General features: G+C 38.2%; 1 protein-coding gene across 5 annotated transcripts in view; it reads right to left on the reverse strand.

Annotated features, from left to right (window-relative positions):
* The window catches only part of NFIC (nuclear factor I C), a 1,851,273-nt gene that overhangs the window by 714,301 nt on the left and 1,110,465 nt on the right, over positions 1–26,507 (reverse strand). For all 5 annotated transcript variants that reach the window (XM_044054106.1, XM_044054104.1, XM_044054105.1 and 2 more), the window contains exon 3: positions 2,042–2,113. In XM_044054106.1, coding sequence (XP_043910041.1) covers positions 2,042–2,113 — 72 coding nt within the window. The remainder of the gene's footprint in view (positions 1–2,041; positions 2,114–26,507) is intronic.

Consider the following 26,507-nt stretch of genomic DNA (forward strand, 5'->3'; position numbering starts at 1 on the left):
ATTTTGACTCAAAAACATAATATTCTTCCCAGGCCAATAATACCTGGTTTGCAAAAATTGGTGTACAAGCTGCGCACATGGTCTCACATGTAACTTGTTTAAAATATTTACCCTCAAATAAAAATAAATTGTACTTTAACACTATTTCCATGAAATCAACCGAGTTTATAACCTCAGTATTGGAAGGCTCATCAAACCTCATGATCATCTCAGCAAAGCAATTTAATCCAAACCCACGGGGTGTAACGGTAAATACATTTACTACATCTACAGTGGCAAACTATACTGGCTGTCATACAAACCCTTGTGTAGGCAATCCAAAAAAACGCCAGGAATCATGGTTATCTTTGTGTATGTCAAAAATGACAGTATCTTAATGCAGGTTGTCATTACCAAGGATGAATATTGGTTTTCTGTGAGTCAAATGTGCTTATATTCCTGTCTTTTTTTATCCTTAAGATACACAAGGATATCCATGACTCTTCTTTGGGATCTATAGAGGCAGCTGCTGGTTCAAAAACTGAACCATATAGCATCTCTGTTGAAAGGAAACTTAAGAATATCATGAAAAGTAAGCCACATATTTTAAATATCAGTCATTATGTATGATTTTTCTTCTGTTGTGTACATACCAGTAGTACTTCATGGTTACACATATGAAATGACATAACATGGTATGTCACCATTATCACTCAACAAAGGAATTAGGTATATTTCCCTGCACAACCATCTGCTAATAATATCAAATTTGGGCATTTCTGCGAAGGGAAAAAATACAAAGTGTTTACCCATAACATTCTGCAGTCATTTTTAAACATCCTATTGATGGCTTGAAAACCCTTGTTCATGCAAATGTTCTAAATGTACTGTATTTCAGTTTAATTAGGAATGTATGCCACATTGTAGTCTTTGTATGTGTGTGTATATGTACAAATGTGTGTGTGTGTGTGTGTGTGTGTGTGTGTGTGTGTGTGTGTGTGTGTGTGTGTGTGTGTGTGTGTGTGTATGTGTGTGTGTGTGTGTGTGTGTGTGTGTGTGCGTGTGTGTGCACATGCCTGTGCGTGTATGTATGTGTATTTGCTCGTGCACATGCCTGCAAGTGTGTGTGTGTGTGTGTGTGTGTGTGTTTAAGTGCCTGTGTGTATGTGTGTATGTGTGTGTGTGTGTGTGTGTGTGTGTGTGTGTGTGTGTGTGTGTGTGTGTGTGTGTGTGTGTTTAGTTGCCTATTTGTGTGTGTGCCTATATCTGTGTTTGAATTTCTCACTCTACTCACTACCCAGTGAATTATTCTTCAAATAGCCCTTTGGCACACTTTCAAGGGGTCAGCACTGAAATACTGCATTATCCTTAGTCAAAACATCATCTAAATTTCAAATAAACAGATTAACTAGGCACACACAAAAATGGCATCAAACAGTGCTGCTCATTACTGTACAAAAGGTGCACACTCATGTACGTCCTGTTTGGGGGCTTTATCCCCACACCCCTGATCTCTCTACACATATTACCTCTGATGTTATACAAACTTGGACAAAAATATTTTACCAGTGTAGAAACTCATCTTCTCCCTCTTATTTTAGTTACATAACCTTCAGAGAATGTAATGCAGAACCTGTGATAATGTGTACTGTACTACAATGATATGTAGACAATATAAATGAATGTCATAACAGTTATCATGTTTAAAATCTGACAAAACTTTACTTCATAAACAGTGACGGTTCCTTTTTAAGCCAGGTCCAAAACAGAAAACTAACTGTTGAGTGTATATGATATTAAAATAAATTAATGAAGAAATAATTAATAAATTAATGAAGAAATAATTAAATCAAAAGAAACCAATGTGCTTTTCTAATGGAACATGACAAGCTTTGAGAGTAATTATAGTCACAGTGAAAACCCAAAAATGACATGAAACTTTTGTATTTGTAAAGTTGGTGCACTATGCTGTTACCGTACTTGTCTAGCCCAAGCAAACCACTACAGTCTGCCCATTGTAAAATAACCCCCATCAATTTTAATAACAGGCACAGTAACTTACCGAGAACAGCTGCCTTACTGTCTTCCTGTTCTGAGCCAATCACCGTTCGCGGACTGCTGCTCTGTTCTGAGTCTACAAGGGAAATTAAATGAAATGTAATTAGCAAGCAGAACATCATCAATCTGTGGTATGAAGAATGAGGAAATGGGCAGTGACAGAGCATTTCTAATGATGGAATAAAATCATGTCGCAGAAACTCATGTTCAGTGCAAAGCTGTGTATAGACCACCTAACATCAGCCATTGTCCTATATACTAGATAAATAGTTTTGTGTGCTCAGACTAGCAACAAATATCATCTATCAAGTCTGTAGATATCTGTGGGGGCAGATAATACTATTTATGCCAACAGTACATGGACATAGGACTGGCATCATTATGAACATTAATGGAAAAAAACATCTTGGTACCTATAGCAATGTGAAAAAAAATAAAACTTTTTTTTTACTGTAATCAATGTCCACTATATAAACACAAATAAAACAAATAGGTAATCCCTGTAGACAAGGTAAAGATTAAATTGTCAAGAATATTTAGACTGAGATAATATGTTCCAAAGAAAAAATGCTCCACAGGAAATACACGCCATCTAATTTCAGTTTCACCTGTGCAACCTCAAGCAAATTATTAGAAGTCTGGCAAACAGACATGAAGGAAGCTCTTCAGTTCTTGTCACACCACCTATGTGCATCATGTACTGAATTTTAAACAGTGCTCCCCATGCACAAAGAATCCACACATGAAATATTACACAGAAATGGAAATATATAAAGCTTGCTATGCAGTTTTATGTTATTTTATCTTCTACAAGATAGAATACCTTTTTCCTAACTTTCATCAGTTATTCAACAATTTACTGCAGCATACACCAAATTTATATGTCTGGTGTGCCCCAGTCATTTCTTGCTGCTTCTCCTACACAAATCATATTAATGCTACGCAATAAGAAATGTACTCATCTTTCAACTTTTTGCATTTTTTAGTAAAAGCAGTAGGCCAAGCAGTAGGCCAAGATATACTTTAGCCCAGTTCTGTACAATGCATCTGTCAAGATGGTATGAAGTACGTGTTCTCTAAATGAAAGAATACAATATACAGTACAGGCAAGGAAGCTGAAGAAGTCATAGAGCAGTGTTTTTTGTTTTTTCTTTTAAGTGGGGAAGCATAACTCAACCACTGGTCTCTCAAATGGGAAAAAAAACACAACTCAAACTGTCAATTGGTTGAATTGATTGCTAACAAGCTGACATCATAGTTAAAATGTGTTGTCTTATATTTGCAAAATGCTTTGTTTGTGGAACAATTTGACAGTATTATTTAACAGGGATTTTTCTTACTAAATTTTTATAATGAATGTCTGCTAAAATATTTAAATGTTGAACATGGAACTTTCTAATGAAGTAAAATTAGAAACTGTTCCTCAAAGTAAGGTACATTTGAGAGGCATGGATTGAAGGAGGGTTCTCCAATGAAACACCAACTTCCTGAAAGTTGACACTTTGAAAGAAAGAAAAAATGCCCAAAAACCAAGAGTGAAAAAAATGCTCCTTTCTTATTATTCGCACAGGGCAAGCCCCCCCAAACTTTTATATACCAACTCCAAGGTCACACCAACTCAAGACTCAAAGATCAGTTTGATCAGTCCTAACCAAATTAACAACACATGGTGCACCTTTCTCATCTTGACAGTTAAAGGAACCCACAACAGCCCTCCCACCACTATATACACCAGTAAGCAAAGTCCAAAAGCTACAATTTCACACTCAAAGCATGCTTTGAAAGAGGACACGTCCCTCTATATTACAGTATGGGGACTTCACTTCCCCATACCCCTTGAACTTTTAATAATATTACTACAAGACTTCAAAAAACTGAGGAAATTGGAGTAGCTCCAATGTTAAAATTCTAGCATTGATGCCCCATCTAGATGAGAGTGCAAGTAAGGCTTGAACCCTGTGAAAATAAACTTAAAATTTGATTTGAACATTCTGGAATGTTGTTGTTGTTTGTCTTTCGGCTTTTCTCGGTTAGGGGTCGCCACAGCAGAACTCCAGTCCGCTAATGATTGGCAGTAGATTTTCACGAACGCCGAGGTGCCAGCTCGACGTCCAACCTTCAATGAAGGCATGCCCATTTACGCATGTCTTTCAAACGCCACCCAACCACGGGGAGGACATGCAGACTCTACACAGAAGGCACTCCAGCCGAGAATCGAACGGGAGAACCTCTTGCTGTGAGGCAACAATGCTACCGCTGCACCACTGCCGCAGCTGAACATTCTGGAATCAGTCTCATTAATCATTCCATGTCCTGAAGTTTAGTTTATTTCTACAACAATGAAATGGAAGATCAGTAACTTGTCAGTGAGACTGCCTATGGGTAAATATACCAGGTTTACAACACTTTGCTTACAGTGTCAATAAACAATCATCAACACTTTGATAAATAAAAAAGAAAAAACACTGGACATTGTCTCATTCCTGCCACATCGATTTCCATATCACTCAACATCATTTGTGCTCACAAATCACAGTTATCTAAACAGATTTCAGAAACAGCAATATACATACACTATGAGTACACTGCAACTAATTTAGAAAGTTCAATTAACTTTAGGTTTTAAAGGACAAATGTTTTATAAGCTTTACTGGTATGCTAGAATAAGCTACAGGCATCTTTTCTTCAACTGGTCAGGTGGATACCTAAGATGCAGACCTTTTTTCTTAAAAAAAAATGGACTACTGTGGTTAGGATATCACTAAGTGAAATACAGCACATTATCTAATATTTTATTTTGAATTTTATGTTGTGCTACTAGTAGCAGCTAACCTATGCCTTCTGTTCAGAAAACATTTGCTCTTAATAAAGCTATGTCAACACTTCATTTTTGCCTTTCAACTTATTTAAGAAATTCAAATAACTTGAAAGGTCATGTCCAAAGCCATGATATAGACTTTATTTACTTACTTAGTTATGCTTGTTTACCATGGTAGTGCTCTGATGTCACTGGAAAATTTTCAGGCAAAGCCCAGGAGAATACAATCACAATGATAAAAAACACAACCTTGTAAGACAAGAGAATGTATTACTATGAGAAATTACATTGTGTGGCATTCAAATTCTGTTTCTGCATTTAGTCCTTTCAGTATAGGTCATAATGACTACAGTTATGCTTAAAACATCAATTTCAAGTGAATAAGGACTGTAAGAAGCTTGCCACTTCACATCACATGGTACTGATAATTAGAAATATCTCACTTTTTGTTTCAAATGTAATGAGGACCTGGGCTGTACAGAAGCCAGAAAAGAAGACTTTGTCCTTCTAATGAATCAGCACAATGCCATCAATATTCATTCCACAACCCAGCCACAACGTGCTAAAGGCAGAAATGGGATGCATTCCATTTCTTACCTTCGCACATGTTCTTTGAGCTTCTAAAACAGAAGAGCTTCATTAACTTGTTGGTTGTAGCTACGAGCAGGGGCTCTGAAGGAATACCGATTCCATTCACCACAAGAAGACCAAACACTTTAGACCACACGTATATTCTCATTTCTTAATACTGCCAAGTTTTTTTTTTATATCTCAAAGAAAGACACTTTTACTGTTATCTGCACACCTTCCCTGAAAGAGGAAAACAACACGGAACTGGGCAGGAATCTGATGAGGTGTCGCGGTGATATGAGGTAAATGGGTCTTAAAATTATTTTTGAACGGAAAAGTAGAAAACAAGATAATTGGGTTCTGGTTCATCTTATCATAGGGTCATTCATCAAGGGAACAGGCATTACATCTTTCTTGCCGGATTATAAACCATGTGGACAGTCCTAGGTAACATTCACTGAATTTTTTGTAAGTGCAGTTTTTAAAACAAGACCTGAAAGAACCTGAAAAAAACAAGTATATACATGAAAAGAGTCTTTCTGCAATGGAAGGCAAAGCCTGGTGTACTACACATGTGTGTGTGTGGAAATCAGATAGCTGTAGGGGAAACCTGGCACATAGGGATGGTAAGGGGAATTAGGAATGTTGAGCAAGTCGAATCCTGACAACAGTAATGGAAGAAAATAGTGGAAGTGTGGAAAGGAAAATAGTTATGAGGCAAAAGGAGTTGGAAGTTATGGACAATGGAGGTAATCAGCAAAAATAAAATAATAATTTGGTACTCAGATAAGCTGCATGATGATATCCTGGTAGGGAACTATCTTGTTTTTTGTCAATGGTTTTGTGTTGACACTGTGAGTATAGACCCATATACATACAGGAGTAAACATATTTTGGTCGACAAATCAACAAGGTTGATGGTAAACATCAACCACAAAATGTCAAAAAAAGCAAATGCCAAAACATTACCCCACATTTGACAAGAAAGAATCACAGCACATGCTAATTTCAAACAAACAAATAAATATCAAGCCTCTCTGCACCCCACATATGGGGAAGTCCAACAGACCCTGCTAATTATATATCTATATATATCTATATCTGTATATATATATTTCTATATATCTATATCTATATAATTATATATGTATGTATATATACATATACACACACTCACACACACACACACACACACACACACACACACACACACACATATGTATACATACATACTAACTTTGAGATTGCACAATCTGCGGGGAAAGGGAATATTTCCCAACCTGGGGATTGTCAGTCTAGTGCACTTTTTGACCATCGGTATTTGTCGACCAAATCTGTTGATTAAACAGATGTCAAAGACCAACTCATATATATATATATATATATATATATATATATATATATATATATATATATATATATATATATATATATATATATGGATCTACCTAACTACATCGACAGTTCAGAAGAGCGAAAACGACTTCACCGCCGCCAGAAGATCGACAGTTCACAAACACGACACCTCATACACTCGACACATCATAACAACAACAATCAACAAACAAAACAAATCCCCTGCCCAAAAACCACACACACAACACAAGCACACCAAAATCCTTACAAACCAACACTAACCCTTACATACACAACTGTCTACAACCCTAACCCTAAGGTCCGTCACTATCGCACACTCACCTAACCCGCACCCTAACTCACTTAACCCCCTAACCCAAAAATATCACTACTGCACCCTTACCTAACCCGCGCCCTAACCCTAACTCACTTATCCCACCCCTATCCCTACAGACCGTCAACATCGCACACTTACCTTACTCGCACCCTTACCTAACCCGCGCCCTAACCCTAACTCACTTATCCCACCCCTATCCCTACAGACCATCAACATCGCACACTTACCTTACTCGCACCCTAACGTCCATCACTACCGCATACTTACACATCCTTTCCCCATCTCAGTGTTCTCAGCGTCGGTGTTTTCCTCCGTCGGTCTTCTAACTTGTCGATCTTCTGGTGTCGGTGAAGTCGTTTTCGCTCTTCTGAACTGTCGATGTAGTCAGGTAGATCCATATATATATATATATATATATATATATATATATATATATATATATATATATATATATATATATGGGTCCTTATCAAATGATAGAAAACTCATTTGATGGAAAATCATTTGGCTGAAACCAAAACATAGAAAGCTCAAAACACTGAAAACTCATTTGACTGAAACTCAAAACACTGAAAATGCTACATGCCCATTTCTTCATGATAGTGTGATCCTGGAGTTAGTATATATAATTGGGGGGGGGGGGGCGTAGCCCCTCACATACTTCATACATTTAAACCCTACACATGGATACTTATAACTACAATGAATAACTGTTTGGAGAAAACAATATTTACATAAACTATGTGGGGGGGTTATGCCCCCACACCCCCCAATGTTGGGGGCTGTGCCCCCCCCACCCCCAACTATATATACTAACTCCAGGATTGCACTACAGTAGGAAAAAGGGCATATAGCATTTTCAGTGTTTTGAGTTTCAGTCAGTGTTTTGAGCTTTCTATCTTATGGCGCCAGTGAAATGAGTTTCTATCAAATGAGCTTTCTATCAGTTGATAGGGACCCATACATATATATATATATATATATATATATATATATATATATATATATGGATCTAGAACTATTGAACAAAAGTTCAATAGTCCGAATCCACAATCACCGAACACACTTTAACAAAAGCGCTTTCACCAAAAAAGCGCATTTGTTAAAGTGTGTTAAAAAAATATATATATTACATTTACGTTTTTGCCCCCCTGCACCCCCCACACTCCCCCTACTTTAATATTCTCAATCCGGGGTCGCACTACAGTGGGGAAAGGGGAATTTTCCCTTATCCCCACTGTAGTGCGATCACCGCAACAGGCATACTTACGCAAAATTGCTTCTTCAGTGAACAGCACTTTCGCGCAAGTATGCCCGGCCGAATCTGTTTCGGTGATGTTGCCGTTCGGGGATCAGTACGGTTCAAATATATATATGTATATATATATATATATATATATATATATATATATATATATATATATATATATATGTATACGTATGTTATATATATAAATGTACACACACCACAAAGATATGAATTTGTGTTGTTTATACACACCACACACACACACACACACACACACACACACACACACACACACACACACACACACACACACACTATCAGGGGGACTGATCTCAAATGGCATAAAAAAAGGGGATTCAAGAGGAATGATACAGGGAAAGGCAGCCTTGATCTGCCTGCCAACAGTACGCAACAAAACATTTGATGCAATAGTGGAGCTTGCAACCTTAATTATTCCAACAATGGCTTTCTTTGTAGCTACAAGAGCCAAAAATTATACGTCTGCCAATAGTTAACCTTAATAAAAACTTTTATTTCCAACAGCTAAGAATCCCTATCATCGTTCTCTAACTCTTACAGTTCCTGAAGATTAAATTAAACAATAAACATATGCACTGGTTTAACTTAAGGTCTCTATGATTACAAAGATAACTGCAATTTAAAACAACTTTTGCCAGCAAAGGATTTATCTACTCCGGATTGATTTCATGAGAAATTATTTCAATGTGTTTAATCATAGAACCTACTAAGCTGACAACAGTTGGTAAAAATAAACATTGTACTTTTCACTGGAAGGCAACAGAACCTAGATACTAATCCAGCTAGATATATTTTTCTTTGTGTGTGCATACACTTATGTAATTCTCTTCCAAACTCCTGATGCACAGTACCTAAGCTATATTTAATCTGCTGGTTTATAAAAGCTTATTATAAGGTCAGACTTTTATGATTATTGCTGTAACAATTTTGTAAAATTATATATCAGAAATAAAAAGGCAAAAAAATTTCTTTCAATGTATCCTCGCCTTTTGATTTTTTTCTTTTGAAGATGATAGCAAATTCAAACAACAGCAACCTAAAAAGTAAACAACCTAAATATAATTATAACAAAGCCTGGAGACTAGTAATGCAGTTAACAGAAATATAATATTAATCTAGTGAATAGAATAATAAGTCTTCCTTACTTTCAGAAGAATGCATTTTTATATACTTATTTTATATACCACTTCCAGTCACATGGCAAGTCTACGGGCAGTTATTTACTTTGACAGTGTCCAATATATCAGCAATATCTTTAGTGTGCAGAAATAACGTACCCAAGTTATACATTTTGGAAGGGTGTTATGGGGATGGTTGTCTTTCCACAGAGGTGTACGGGAGGTTAAACTTCACCCAAAGAAAAAGAAAATTGTCAAAATTTTGATAATGAACAAGTCCCCAAATAAATGCCAGTACAACCACCCTGTGCCCACCACTATTAAGAGTACTGTATGGCAACTGATCAAGGGGAAATAATGTCAATTTTAGCTGGTTATACAGAACCTATGGTTGGAGTAAACATTCACTATATGAGCTTTTGGTTTACAGCCCATGAATCATGTCTGAATGACAGATCCATTTCTCCAAAACTACACATTTCATAAATGTAGTCCACTGCAGTAAATGGCACCCATATTTTCGTGATTCTAGCACATATGAACTAACTTAGAAAGAAACCTTGCAGGTAATTATTAAAGACAATGATATTTATCTAAATTTTTCAAGAAAATATATCCATGGAACATACATGGGTTATCTGGTCCCTTTTAAATATACAGAATATTTAAACTCATTAAACAGTATCATCATCTTTGGTAGTCCTTTGATCCAAGGATAATTTCTATTGTAATTCACAGACAGGACCAGAGGGGACACATTAATTGAATCTGTCCATGTAGGACAGTTGCCTGCCAGCACGTGTTTCTTTCTCTCTCCTCACTGCAATCTCTATAAAGGAAAGTTGTTTTTCTTCAAGTCAGGCCATCCCTAAATGAGAGATGTGATGTCACTGAGATAAATAAATGACCACTTTTGCCCAGCATGTGACAGTCATATCTACTTTTCTGAGGTGACTCCAATGAATATTTGTATCATTTCGTCTAACCGCTACATAATCTCTAAATGTGACAGAACTGAAAGTAAAACATTTGTTCTGAGCATTGAGAGTTAAACTGTAGCCAATAGTTCAAGTCTTGTGGAGAGAAAGGGGGGAATGGGCGAAGGTTCTGGAAATTCCTTCTGTAACAATTCATATATTTTCCTGAGGGACTGTGAAACCTCCCAATGAAAATACTGGCATACTCTAGCAATAGTCTCAGAGAAAGAGAAACCCTCACAGGGAGAATCAGAAAATGAGCTCTCCTCTGAGTCTGTATCAGAAATCTGAGTAGAAAAAATGTATCTGTCCCTTCATCTTTCTGTTCAGACTCAGAATCTTGAATCTCTTTAGGAAAAGAGATACCCCCTTTCTTCCACCAGAAACTGCTTTACCAGAAGGATCAAGAGCCTAAATTAAACCCCCAGAAAGACCCAGTAAACTACTCCTGTCTAAGGAAATTTGAGGAGAAGTAGACACATGCTTAGTTTTCTGTTTCTTTTTTTTGGAAAAATGTGGGCAATTGTGTTACTAATGGCAGCAGCAGCTTCCCCAGGGATGGTCACTGCATTCTGATACAACAGGGAAGTCTTCCCTGTTCCCTCTCCCAGGACTGACAAGAGTGGCTCTCCCCTGCCCACTAAAGAGACACCATCAGCCACAGCGGGGGTGGCTACCCCTCGGCCCATAGTAGCTGTGGGTGCTACATCAGAGGAATCCAAAGCAAAAGATGAGTGGTCTGAGGTACAACAACAGATGGCCACAGCAGGGTCACTCACCTGCCACTAAGGCACACTGCCAGCCTGTTGTGGTGGCAGAGGCTGTTTGTTTAAATTTTTCATTTTGTGGTTGAAAAAAGGGCCAACGGGTAATTTGTCTCATGGTCAAGCCAAAAATGGTACCTCTTCCCCATCGGAAGACAAGCAGCAAATGCCGGTAAAAGTCTTTATAAGTCATTTGTTTCACAGAAAACACAGTAAAAAGAAAACAATTTGCTGCTGCAAAAAAAGTAAAATAAACACAATTCCTCCACATAATAAAATTTTTTTTCATTTACTTTACACAACTTTAATATGTCTGACATGAAAAAAAGAGTGCACCCATTTAAAAGTAAGATAAAGTTTTGTGACCGTCCATTAAAACACAAAACTCATAGCTTTAAGATAACTTTCTTGAAGGGAAAGTGATAAAATACAAACAATATTTAGAAAATGGAAGGTTCTTCCCCAAAGAGAACTTATCTGCCCAGCAAAGAAACAGCACAGAAATGACCACTGATCCTGAAAAGCCTTAGAGGAGCGTACTCTTCAGCAGCAGTAAAGCTCTGAGGGGCTTGACACCCAAATTTGTCTTTTAGTCAGCTCAGCTCGAGCTGCCTGATAGTTTGGGCGCATGGCAGATGCCCTGAAGCTTTGGAAGCCAGCCAACAGTTACATGTTTGGCAGGATATAATCCATATTGTTAAGGCTACTGTAACAGTGAACAATATAATGAACATGAAATGTTTTCGATCAAACAACTGCAAACACAATACAAAAAAAACAAGGACTGCACATGCTTCTACAGTGAGGTTCAATCTTACCAAGCATAAAGAACTCTCATGGCAGCAGCAATTCTTTAAAAAAAAAAAAATTCATAAAGAACTGGTTAATGCAAGAAAACAAACTGATGGCATCAGAAAACAACTATTTGGCAACAACACTTCAGAGCACTGTTTGGAGCATGTCTTATTAAGAGTAGCCCAGACTGATCGAGGTTTATCTTGAACACCTCACTTACCCACAAAGAGAACATAAAATAAAAGTAGATATGCTTTTCTCTGTTTTTTTTTTTTTTTTTACTGAGAACAATTAGGGATGCACTTTATCATTTGCTGCAATTACCATTATGAAGAATGGGACTTTGGGGAATATTGTCTGTACCCTGTCTGTGTTATTAATTTACTCTGGAAATAAGTAAAACCATGCTAGAATTTCCACAGATAATATAAACAAAAATATCATTCAATGGAAGCATGAAAGTAATCAAGTTTAAAAAATAAAAAAGTGATATAGCAGCCATTTTGTCTTTGTAATTACTTAAACAATTCTTTAGTTATTACATTTGCTCCATTTTCCTGGCAACCATCAAGCCCCCCCCTGCACAAACGGCGTGTTTGATCCCCTGGACATCACAGCTTTTGTTTGTCTTCAGGGCAAGTGTCTTGTTCATGCTATCATACTTATTTCAAATTGTCTGTCTGAATGGCATTTCTTAAATATATATCAGTTTCAAATGGCTATTTTGGTGAATTCAAGTTCCAAATGTATGTTAACTCTGAATTTACATGTTCCCAAAAAACAAAAAGACTCGGTTTAATCCTCTTCATTAACCACAAAGGGCTGCATGTCCTGATTGATTGTTGTATCACCCAAATGTTACTCTTAGTACTGTTATAATGCAAAATCTCTCTCCTCATTGGCATATTTTGCCTGGATATTTTTACTTCACACATTCCAGACATCTAGGAAGCCCTCTAATCATCAACTTCTCTGTGCTGAAGGTGAACAACTCTTGCTAAAACTACAAGTGAGAACATTTTTATGAGGAGAAGCAAATAGTATTTTGGAGTAAAGTATGAGTGGTTACAAACTGTACATGGTTACAAAATATGTATAGTATTAAGCAGCCTGTTGTTTTTAATCTTACGTGTACAGCTTACAATACCTAAGTCTCAATTATCCACTGTTACGGTCAGTTCTCGTATTAACACAAGGCACTGGAAATTATTCCACATTGAACACATTTCAGAATGCATTAATATAGTGCACACAACATGCAAATGTCCCCGAGGCAGTTTTCACAGTAAAAGGATGAAACAAGAACAGGTTTACAGAATAAGCTTAAGGTTGATGCTCAACAATTTTAACAATAATGCCCACTCTTGAATGGGCAATGCCTTAATTTGATAAAATCAGTCTGTGTATTCTCTGCAATGCTACTTCCAATATCACTTTATTTTTACAATTGCTGATGTTTAGTACACTCTTTGACTTTTCTGTCTGCTTTAAAATGTGTTGCTCTGTACTTGCTACACAACACAAATGAAGCTAAAAAAAGACACACGGAGTAAGAGTAAGAGTAAAAGAAAGAGGTGCTGGTAAACAGATTTGGAAAAATGTTTGCAGTTTCAAACCTCTTAGAACAAGAAATCTGGACAAAGCCATAGATAATGTGGGACAAAGGCCAAAATAGGGACATTTTATAAATATTGCTCTTACAAACTTAGAAAGTTGATAGAATAACAGGTTTTACATTAGTATGAATTTTCTGAAGGGTATGAAGCCTGAAACTCAAATCTCTGTCATTATTTTTTTATTTCAACCCTCAATGATTTGCCAATGATTTGTTAGAAAACCACAATTTTATGAGAAATAGACAAAAAATATGAGGCAAAAATCAGGACATTCTGCAAAAATCTGTACATTTGAAAATTATGGGTTGTATTTCTGAATGCCTGGGCAAGAAGCATAGAAATGCCTGCTTTTAACCTTGGTGTGCTCTGGCATTTTGATTCTTAATGTGGATAACACAAGCTCGTAGTGCAGCATGCCAGTGTTACTGTTTGCAATACCAGTAAACCAAGACTGGGATTTATTTATTTGCATTTGCTAGCCAGGCAAAGCAGTCATCCACACTGACCTTTTTCAGACTCAGTCTGGGAGCACTGTCTGGTTAAGTGACTTGCTCAGAGTCACACAGGTAGGGAAATGTAGACTGAGGGAATCAAACCCTGGACCACATGAAGGAGTTTAACAACTCATAGACTTAGTCCTCTGCACTGCCAAACACCTACCTGCTAGAAATGTGAATAATGTGTTCCAGCTAATTTGAAAAGGACAAAGCATCCCAATCTACATCAGTGAGCTAACAAAAATACTTATTAGTGGTAAGATATCAGTGAATGAAGAGCAAGATTCTAATCTACAACATACTAGACCAATGTACAACTTATTTACAAAGCAGTATATCCAATTATAAAGGATCTGTTTAAGAATTTGGGAAAGTAATGGCAACAACCACTTTATAATTTGCCAATTTTCTTGTCTGCATCCAGTCACTATCGTTGTCATTCAGGTTGTTGTCAATTTTTAATGCTGTTATTGAATGTTTGATGTTTATCTATTACTGTAAAATATAAATACACTTACACAAAAAACAAAAAAGATTTCTGTCTACTATATAAGATTTCCATCTGTAGACATTGGTTTTCTTATTCCAGCCAAACCTCTATAGCATTTTTGGTGGAAATTAAAGGTTCAAAGCCTGCTGTCTGCTACAACTACGTGAATGGTGGGTGTATAAATGAACCAGGATCCAGTGGCCAAAATATGTATACCTGGTGCTTCAAAATCATGAAATATCATTAAGGGAAAAATGTGGGAAAAAAGACTGGGACCTTATAATGGTTTGACTGTGTACAGTTTGAGGTAGGTCTAACTAGGCAAAGGATGCGATGTAGAGATATGTGGACAGTCTTCTTTGTTCCACTGGGATAGGGGACACTGCACATACAATGACTATGTAAGGCTCCTGGCAGCTAGCCACAACTAAAGGAGTGAAAAAAGTCTTACTTGTTTGTAAACAGGTCCTTAATGCTCTCTCTAAGACCAAGAATACTGCATTAACGGGCCCACACAATATTCCAGGATGCCTTCTAAATAGCATGAATCATGTCCTAACAGGGCCTCTGGAATTACCATTTAACCATAGACTCCAAACAGGCTTTGCGCCTCAGGAATGGAGAAAAGCAACAGTCATCCCTCTGCACGAAGGGGACCATCTACAGACCCTGGAAACTACAGACCCATAATTCTCACTAATGTAAAGCCATGGAAAGAATTATCATGGAGATGATCAACAGAGATATAGTAAACCTCCAGACACTGGACCCAACCCAGTTTGGTTTCGTCAAGGGCAGATCATGCCTACCCAACCTGGTGGACTTCTCTGAGAAGGTCACCAAAGCAATGGATGAGGGCAAAATCATTCACACTGCCTACCTTGACCTGGCCAAGGGATTTGGCATAATATTCCACTCGGGCATTATTGACAAACTCAAGGGGTTAGGTACAAACCTGTATGTCACCCAGTGGATAGCCAACTGGAAATCAGCAGAAAAACAGGATACTTCCACAAAAACATGAAAAGTCCACACAAAGCATTCTATAGCTATGTCAAGAATCTCAATGGCAACACTCAGATCTGCTCTGAGTTACAGCACGATGGCACTAAATATATAGAACCAACTGATATTGCCAACATCCTGGCAGATAGGTTCAGTGCTAACTTTACCCCTCTCTCATCCCCTAGTGCCCATCTCTATACCAGAAGAATGCAAAGTTCCTGTAATCACGGCTGCACAGGTAAAAAACATACTCTCCAAAGCCAGGAACACAGCATCCATGGGACCTGACAACATCCCAGGCTGTGTTCTATATGAACTACAGAACAAACTGGCACCCCACCTAAGTACCATGTTCAATCATAGCCTCACCTCTGGCTTTGTGCCCACTGAATGGTGCACAGCAATGGTTATCCCACTCCACAAAGGGGGAGCCACCACGGACCCCAGGAACTACCACCCTATTAGCCTGATGAGCCTGGTCTGCAAGGCTATGGAACGTATCATCATGGAACTTATAAACAATGACATTGGTAATCTCCAAACTCTGGACCCTACCCAGTTCGGGTTTATAAAAGGCAGATCATGTCTCCTAAACCTGACAGACTTCTTTGAAGCGGTCACCAAAGCTGTAGATGAGGTTAAGGTGGTTCACACAGCCTATCTAGATCTCGCCAAGGCTTTCAACACCATCTCCCACTCTGAAATTATACATAAACTCACTAAACTAGATATAAATCCCTATGTGGCAAGATGGGTTGCCAACTGGGCTCACTGACAGAACCCACACTGTGAAAGTAGCAGACTCTAAATCCAACTTCAGACCAGTGACAACTGGAGTACCGCAGGGTTCAATCCTAGGTCCTCTCCTGTTTGGTATCTAATTCTCTGAAGTAGAGGCTAACACAGAAGGTCTTTGACTAACAAAGTTCACAGATGATTGCAAACTAGGAGCCATAATCAAAACTCCTAACGATATGGACATCCTACAAAAGGGCCTCACTGAGACAGATGCCTGGTGTCAAAGCCATGGCCTCAAGCTCAATGCCAAAAAGTGCATTGTCATCCCTTTTGGTAAAAACTCTGTACCTGTGAACTACCACATAGGTGGTAGTCTACTTACCACCAAAAGTGTAATAAGAGACCTTGGGACACAGGTGGACAGTAGTCACTCCTTTGATAATCACATCACCACAGTAGTCAGGAAATCCTTCTACGTGGCACACCTCATCACAAAAGGTTTCTCATCCAGGAAAAAAGAGGTCATTGTTCCCCTCTACTCATCACTCATTAGACCCATTATAGAGTACAACGCTCCTTTTGGTATGTACCTCACAAGACATCTACAACAACTGGAAAGGCCACAGAAATACCTCACAAAGAGGATTACCAGCCTCAAACAGATGCCCTATGCAGACGTCTCAAAAAACTCCAGCTTTATTCTGTTGCATATCGTCTACTCAGAGGCGATCTCTCCTAACATACAAAACTATGTCAAACCCAGAGCTATTGGACATGCTCCACTTAAAGAAATCCCAATCCCTCCAAGCTACACGCTCTAGGGACCTAAACCTTGTCACCACAATAAACAGAACATGCTGGCGGGATAGATTCCTGTCCCAGAGACTTCCCACACTCTGGAACAAACTACCTATCTATATCAAACAAAGCTCCTCATTAGCACTCTTCAAGAAAAATCTTGATGATTGGATGGGAGATATGAAATTCACCCCGGGGATCACTTCTGTGCCTCTGCTTTACAGGGGCACATGAAAATAATTTTCTTAGGTGACAAAAGCCAGGGTACTGTTTGGCTAGGCTTATATAGGCCCTAGGGCCAATAGCCTAGTACCTACCTATGAACCTATGAGTAGCCCCTCTCTACTTACGTCTTGATACAGTATTGAGACAAAGCCCCAAATAATAAAAACGAGATTTTATTATAGATTAAAAACTGCAAATAAATGCCAATAAAATACTGATAAGCGCTTTCGTCCCGAATCTTCAGAACTTCATCAGATAATTGACAGCCATACAATTTCCTTTTTTATAATGCAAATCCGAGCACGTCATGACATTAAAATAAATACTGACACACCCCTTAAAGACATAGTGCTTATAATATGAATAAAAATGTAATGAATGGAAAAGAATTAAAATACAAAACATATATATGTATATAAAATATATACATTACTACTTCCATGAAAGTTAAATAAATTTGTTTATCTCTCTATTGCTTTTAATTTTAATAAGGAGCTAATTGAAATGTTTTCATTCGAACCTGGCCAGCTACCTGCATCTAAGCGCAACTGCCAATATAGCTCTCTTTTCTCCAATAAAAGTGACCAGGCTCCACCTCTGATTTCTGTTTTAATATTATCAATGACAAAAAAATGGAAAGAATGCCCTTCATTCTCAAGAATATGCTTACTTAACGCATTCATGTCCTTTTTTGTTCTAATGTCATATTGGTGCTCATAAATGCATTTTTTTAACTTTGAGAGAGAAGATGTGGAATTTTTACAAGTAGAAGTCACCATGGATGAAAGGGGTTATAGAGAGATGGATTTTAAAGACCATGTAAAGGATATTATGAGTCTGAGAAGTACTAGGGCTAAGCCATACTTATCAGAAGTTTGGGATGGTGGTAATAGTGAAAAGCAGAAGGGTAACCAGAGTGGTTTTAAACTTAAGGTACCTTTATGTTATTCTAGTAATGTGAACTCCTACATGGATATCATAAGCAAACACTGGGGGATACTTACAACAGATAAGAAAATGATGAAGTTAATAGACAGTAAGCCCAGGTTTTTGTTTAGAAACATGAAGTCACTAAACAGAAGACTTTATGCCCCTAGAGATAGGTGTATGAGTCTAGATGGAACAGGGACAAAACCATGTGGGAAATGTTCCTATTGTGGTTACATAGATAGTAACACACAGTTTATACATCCTGATCAGAATAAGAGTGGTGCGTTCAGAGTTCAGGCTACTTGTGAGAGTCGACATATTGTCTACCTGGCACATTGCTTAGAATGTAGGAAGTTCTATGTCGGTAAAACCGACAGAACCTTAAAGGAAAGGATACATGAACATATCTACCATACTGGGAAGAATAATAGGCTTAATGCACTTGCCAAACACATAAGTAGCACTAACTCAGGACACAAGTTTAAGTTCATGGTCAGTGCTAGGATTTATGAAAGTTTAAGAGGTGGAGATGTCCGTAATAGGACAGAAGAGTTGGAGGCTAGAAGGATAGTCAGACTTAGATCAGATGCAGGACATGGCTTGAATGAGCATGTGCTTTTAAGACCAAAACTGAAGTCCAGACCCCTTCTAAGATAACTTGTCGATTTTATTATTTTCATTTTTTTATTTATTTTTTATTTTCTTAGGAGCACTTCTGTTTTTAAAGGTCATTTTGGCTATTGTGATATGTGAGTAGGTATATGTGCGTAGGTATTTTATGATTTGTTATTAGGAAAGGATCATGTGATTTTTTTATGGGATCATGTGACTTATTGGAAATATAAATGCTTCATTTGTAATGAGTTGGTATTACACCCAAGGAAGCAGTTTGTGAAAGCGCTTCTGTCTTATTAAAGGATTTTATACTGAGCCTGGAGCCTTGCCTGTGTCCGTATTTTGTTCTTGGATTTAATTCTTTTTGTACAAGTATCACTCTCAAGATTGCTTATTTTCTGGAAATTACATACCAACAATGAACTACAGTAATTTTAAATAAACGGTTAAGCGCCCCCAGTGAAAGCACACTTGTTCCCTTTAATAGCAACCATGCCAGCCAACATAGAAGTCCACAACAGGCCTCTTGGTCCCACATGCCAACAAGGACAGACACTTCATCAGTGCAGCATACATTACTGTTTTTTAGTTGAAAGATACACACCTGGTATGGTTTAAATGAGGTAAGGAAGAAGGTGGAGGGCCCATCATCTCCCATCTGGCAGAATGAGAGCATACATATTTATCAAATGTTATTTAGTACATGAGCTACTCAGACGAGGTAATAAATGATGAACTCAATAATACATTGGTTAATAAGTACCTAATGACCTAGTCTGAGTACGCAAACTTTGACAAAAAGATTAAGCAAGACATGATGAGACAAAATGAAGGTAACTACAATATCTTTTTCCCAGCTTTGTCATTTTGACTTTGATCCAGCAGAGGGAGAAGCAGTACATCAAATATTGAATGCTGAGCAGTCAGCTGACCTCTCCCTCAACATGCTTTGCCATTGGGCATTACTGCTCAGCCTCTCAGTACAACAAATCTGGGCAAAGCCAAAAGTAATGGTGGGGGGATACCTATATATTAAACATACATACATATGTGTGTATAAATACATTGGGTTTGTGTGCGTGTATGTGTATGAGTGTGTGTGTGTGTGTGTGTGTGTGTGTGTGTGTGTGTGTGTGTGTGTGTGTGTGTGTGTGTGTGTGTGGTGTGTGTGTGCGCGTACGCGCGCGTGTATAAAATTTCCTTTACAAAGCAATTAGTAATTGCAGCACCATTTACTAAAAAATAATGAAAACCAGGATGCCCAAAGAGCTGCTATAGGTGAAAATGTGTAGCATATTTCATGATGAACAGATTCTTGTTTCAGTGATACTGCAAAACATAAAGTTCACTTAAAATGTACTCAGTGGAATTAATTGTTTGCAATAGCAGTCTAGTAAGAAGAAGCTCAATCAGCCATACCTAAAAATACTAATGAGGATATTTAGCTTGGTCTGATGTCAAACCTTTTGAAGACGCCATCAAAAGAAGTACTGTGGGCAGTATGTTTCTGAGCAGAATATGCCACTGCTTTTGGTCATTAATGGGCATGAGCAAGTATTTTTGTTGAACTGTATAGCATACTTCATGTAATTTTTTTTCTTAATGCCATCTTGTTAGTTCATCAAGTATAGTCTGAAAAATATTCAAAGGAGTGAGGTGATTTTCATAAACTAGTCCTATTTTTCTGTATTCTGAGTGAGATATGTATGTGGTCATTACGTTAAGACATTTGACTGTTTCTAAAGACATCACTTTTTGTTACTTTTGGTTTTATCAGTGATTCTTTCTACATTCTCTATTTCTTTATGTATAACAGTAATGAGGAAGGCAGAATATGTATGTCATAAGGGAAAATGGTATCTCTGTGAAATTTCTGAATGTGAATATGCGATTCAAAGAGAGACAAAGTACAACCAAAAGAGAACAAAACTGAATTTTTTGCATTTCCCTAAAGTTCACAGTGCAGAAATACATTCTGATACATAAGAAATCTGAAAATAAACTGTACTGCAATGTAATATGCAGACATCAGAAATGCTGTTCTTCGAATGCAAAAATAGCTTTTCTCCCCAGGCCTCCACTGAAAATGGGTATTACCAGCTGGACTTTCCCGGTAAACAGAAACAAATAAATAAATTAAAATAAATAAATAAAATCCTTGGTTGGGTTCATATTTTTTGTTTTTCTTTCCACTTCATTTTTGACTGTTGTGCCTGCCAAGCACTGAGCCCTTTCCATCCAATCACACATTCTTTTCCTATAACACCTTTAGTGCTGAGGTAGGAGACAATTTGTGGATAGGTCATTTTGCATCCAACTGTGAAATATAGATCTTTTACCCCTTGCCTAGATGCTGGCTGGTTCACATGGCAACATGACACCTATGGAATCCCACAATGCTGCCATGTGGCATGCACATGCTCATGAGTACTGCCATGTGTGGCTCCTGTGTGATACACAGCCTATTGTATGCTGACATTTCAATTTGAATGTTACAAAGTGTGTTTCCTACCTCCACTAGAAACCAGTCATACAGTGGTACAGGCTAATCCCCCCCCCCCCCCGGAGAGTAAACTTTTGTCAGCACTCATTTCCACCTTGTCAGCTCCTCTAGTTTCCAGGTCAATAACTGATCCTGAGCTGCTGCCATGGCTTAATTAACCTACAGCACAAAGCTGGTCTCACTTGACTGGATTCATCATCAACTATTATTATTCAGCAAACACACACAAGATCCCACATTTATGAATATGTATACATCCTCTTGAGTGCATTCCATGATGTAAGGCAATGAATACATGAATTAAACCATTCATTGAGCCTTACAGTTCATCTCTTTGCCACTACCAAGCACCATCCTACAAACCAAAAAAATAGGCATGAAGATCTGACACTTGTACTACTAACAAGTAATACGAAACCTTCTACTACTAACACCTAATATAAAAGTATCCACTTCCCTAACTTGAAAGGATCTCTAATAGTCAAGACTGTTGAAAGAGATACCAGCTCAAGGAAGGAGAATGAGGAAAGCATTCCTTATCTATCAAGAAGGGGCCTCTCTTTGATAAATGATACATAAAATATATCTCTAACAACTCCTCAGTTGGGTTAAAGAGCCTTCACAAGTCCTTATACCAGAAGAGCAGAAAAGTATTGACAAAGGAATATCATGAACCCAAATCCGGATACCTCCTTGCTGGTACCAACATGCTTCACATCATTCAGTTTAAGATCATGTAACAGGAAAAGGAGAGCCTTCCTTCCCAACCCTGTATCAAACATATGACTAGGTGTATGCAGAATCCACTGAAAAATTAACTTGTGCAATAAGACACCACAATGATTAGTCTGTCCTCCCCACTTCCCTGATACAGAAACAAAACATACAGCTATAACATGAGGATGTGAAGAGAAGGTCTGCAGAAGTATATGAGAAATAGACATGCTGAAATCTTTAATTTAAGTATAATGATTGAAGAGCATGCATTCTCCGCCATCATCTGATAGAGTGTGCTGCTCTGATGAACAAGGTCTGATGAAAAGAAGAAGTAAACTACAAGAATGTAGTACTTCATATTCATTCAAACCTTCCCAGTGCCAAATAATCACTCAATTACTCTGGCCAAATAATTTATCTGCTCAGTGTTCCAGTTTTGTATGTTGTGAAAAAAGAATGAAGCACAACACACATCAGAAAAAAGTTACTACTCTTCCACCTGCTAGTCCAAATGAAACAGTAATAAAAACAGAGAAGGACTATGCATACTTAAATCAGGATATAAATTCAAGTTGTGAGTAAGGCTGGGAGAATATGTTAACTTTTGGAAAGCTTTCTATTTGCACTGCTGCCAAGATTCAGACGTCTGACATTATTTATCTGTTTATTTCTCTGAACGTTGTTCCATGCTGTGGTTTTAATTAGCTTTCATGCATCAGTCAAACAATTAGGAATGATGCCAGGGCACTTTCGAAACTAGTCCATTCCCTTCTTTTGGCCCCACCTCCACTGACCTTAATTTTTTTCATAGTTTGGCAAATAGCTCTGTCTTCAGAAAAAATCCAAACAACAAGTCAAAACAGTACTGAAAGCCAGAACCAGCAGGAATAAAATGCATGCTTTTTCTTCTTCTCTCCTGTTCTCTTCTCTGTGTACACTGTATGTGAGTGATCAAGTGCAGAGTCAAAATTAAAAGAGATTTAACTACTAGATGAAATTTTCAATCAACACTGCAGGATGGCACTGTACATCTAAGCATTGTTTAATACTTCTACATGTAATAGTGTGTTCTTCTACAGCTTCCAAAAACAAAGCTGTCACACAACTTTGGTATTATTGTATGGATAATGCAGACTACCATTTTCTGATGTTTGCTTTACTAATTTTTTCTATCCTTACTACAATACCACAATCGATCCACGGTGGTGGTGCTGCGGTAGCTTTATCGCCTCACAGTAAGACGCTGGCCGGTTCGACTCTCAGCTAGAGCATCTTCTGCATGAAGACATGCGTGAATGGGCGTTCCTTCGTTGAAGGTTGTGCGTCAGGGCTGGCAACTCGGTAAATAAAAATCAACTGCCAATCATCAGCGGACTGGAGTTCCGCTGTGGCGACCCCTAACTGGGAAAAGCTGAAAGACACAACTACAATGCCACAATCAACCTGTGCACTTAATTTTGAGATTTTAAGCACACAGAAACAGGTGCAGGGTTCTCTTTTTAATAGAGTCTGTCCACTGCAAGATCCTCATAACATTTTACTTTATTTGTACATATTTATTCCAAGCTATTAACAGCCAAATCTAAAACTGTTTCACTTATTTGTAAAGGTATTCCTACCCTACATCCCACCAGACTTCTACAGAGATACAGCCTTATTCAGGGGATATATCAGAATGTAGCTCTACTGACTCTTATTATTTTTGTAGGCCTAACCACTATTAAGGAACTGACAGAGTTGTACAGCATTTACTATGTGGTTCAGTTTTTTTTTCATTACTTTTCCCTCCACACTTCCTGACCATTAGCCCAGCCATAGGCCTTAGGCCCTTTTATTCTAAATGCTGGAGGCCGCACCTGCATCAAGAGGGAGGTAACTGCAGGGGTCCATTATCCAGGCAACTAAGGACAAGTCTGTACCCCTGCCTGTATCCAATCATATGTTTGCTGCTGCGGAAGGCAGTTTTTATTCCAATGGCATGTAGGTTTGGGTTCATGCTCCCACAACAGACCGGGACCACCAGTGTAACAAGATGGACCATAACTGTCCCAAGGCAAGAGGCTTACATAATGCCCCTTCCTGCTTAGCAACCCACATCATTCTGGGCAGAGGTTATGAGGCTATTTTCTGATTACTCTCTGACCTCACACACTGTTGGCTGCTGTGAAAGCTTGTGTCACCATGAGGGCCTTATATATTCCACCTATGCATACACAACAGGAGTGTCAGCTACCATCACCATTTTGGGAGTGACAAGCACACTTTCCCACTTCTTTGCTTCATACCTATAACCATGCAAGCCTCTGCTTCATGGTGGCAGGCAGCCAGCCAGCCAGCTGCACGAAGACCCCTTCCTCCCAGTATGGGTGATCTACCATTGGCCACCCACTCCCACCTTCCATCATCCTGTTCCTCCAGTGCATTCTCTACTCAGAATGGAGTCATTTGGGTCATAAACAAGTCTTTATCCTTCTGTGATACAGAGTTGAGATGTGCTTCAAAGTATTGTCAGCAATTACTGAAAGTACTGGGCCAAGCAAATACCTCAGGAAAACCCACATAATATACTAAATTTTGCTCGCTCTTCTTTTTTTCTTATAGCTTTCCCTCCTTCTGCATGTACTTAACATTAGACCTTTTGATGCAAATACTAATGACCTTATGACAGATGCAAGCTCCCCAGATGCAGTGCAGAACCTTGTGTGGTACTGGTATAAATCACCTGCCTTTACAAATATCAGAGCACTATGTGCAACAGTTACTAAATCTAGCAACAAAGAGAGGCAATATATCCTGAAAAATGGCCAAGTTTTAATTATGTGTGAAATATCACACAATTAAACGGACATACTGTAATGGAATAGTATTCTTCTCTTGCACTTCCATTTCCCCCTACTCTTCCAGCCTATTAACAAAAATAACACAGAATTAAAAAAACAGAATCTTCAGTACTTTTTTTAAACATTCCTTTCATTCATTAATTCTCTGATTATATGTTTAGGCCAGTTCATGACTGTGGGAAACACAGAGCCTATCCAGCACACAGGGGTCAAAAGAAAGAGAAATCAGCTCTGGATGGGATGCCAGGTGTTTGTTCCATTAGCAGCTAGGGTCAGGCATCCCAAGGATAGGGAGGAGTCCTATGACCCATTCATTCCTGTCTGGAGTGACTGACCAACCCATTTCTTCCTCCTATGGTGAGAATCAGTTGGTGGGGAGTGGGACAGCTTTCAGATGTGATTAAGCAGCACACCCTCCCCCCTGGAGCTCTATGTCTCACTCTGGCTGCTCTTGAAAAGCTGATTGTGTGCCTCCTGTGGAAGCATGCCTCCATTTGCCACATTTCCCTAGCCAGTGCACTTGCACAGAGGCAGTATGTGTTCGGCAAGCCCAAGCTCTGTGGGTGCAAAATCCACCAATTTATATTAGTGTTACACAAGCCGCAAACTACAGCACCCCCCCAAAGGACAGGCAAGTCAGAAGTGACCACTCACTCCCAACTCCCCCACCTGTCTCTTTCAGCATCAAAGTTAGTAATGGAACTCAGGTCATCAGGGTTGTAGATTCCTTATGACACACAGCCAGGCAGAGCCTTGCAAGGTTATCTTTAGCAATTATTTGTAATGGCATCTAAATGGGTTGAAATTTAATATTATTAAGAACTCAGTGATGCACTGTGGTAATTGTAATGTGTCTTAATTGCATGGTATTAATAATTGCTTGGTAGAGCATTTATCAACTGACAAGGATTTAGGGGTAATGATTATGATAAACAATTTTCCAACTGATACATCAGATATTAAAGAGTTGTGAGAAAATTCAGTATATTTTTGACCTTATTTCTTCCAGAGATGAAGAAAATAATGATGCCACTGTAATAATAAAACATTTATGGAGATGGCAGACCTTGAGTTTTTATGATTTTTTTTATGAATGTCCTAAGAGACTAAATCTATTTGTAGTCTTATACAGCCTATGTAGAGGCAACTTGATATACATGTGTGTAAACTTTTTTCATCTACGGGAAAGCCTTGCAACAGTGGGTAATGATTACAGCAGGTACAACAGGTACTCATATAATACAAGAAATTGTGACCTTTCCCCTAGTCTGCTTGTGGTTTCTGGTGTTACTTCAACATGGAGATATACCAAATGTAAAAAAAAAATAAGTTCAATAAGAAGCTCAGCAAAAAACAAATTCTATTACAAAATGGGTAGATGTTAACTTCTTTATATTCAGGGGAAATTGTGATGCTGTAAAAAACAGCTGACGAGCATTCAGAGGACCAAGAAGCTACACTAATGATAACTGC

This window comes from Protopterus annectens, chromosome 13.part0 (assembly GCF_019279795.1).
Source record: "Protopterus annectens isolate FY-2018-M chromosome 13.part0, PAN1.0, whole genome shotgun sequence".
Taxonomy (NCBI): Eukaryota; Metazoa; Chordata; order Ceratodontiformes; family Protopteridae; genus Protopterus; species Protopterus annectens.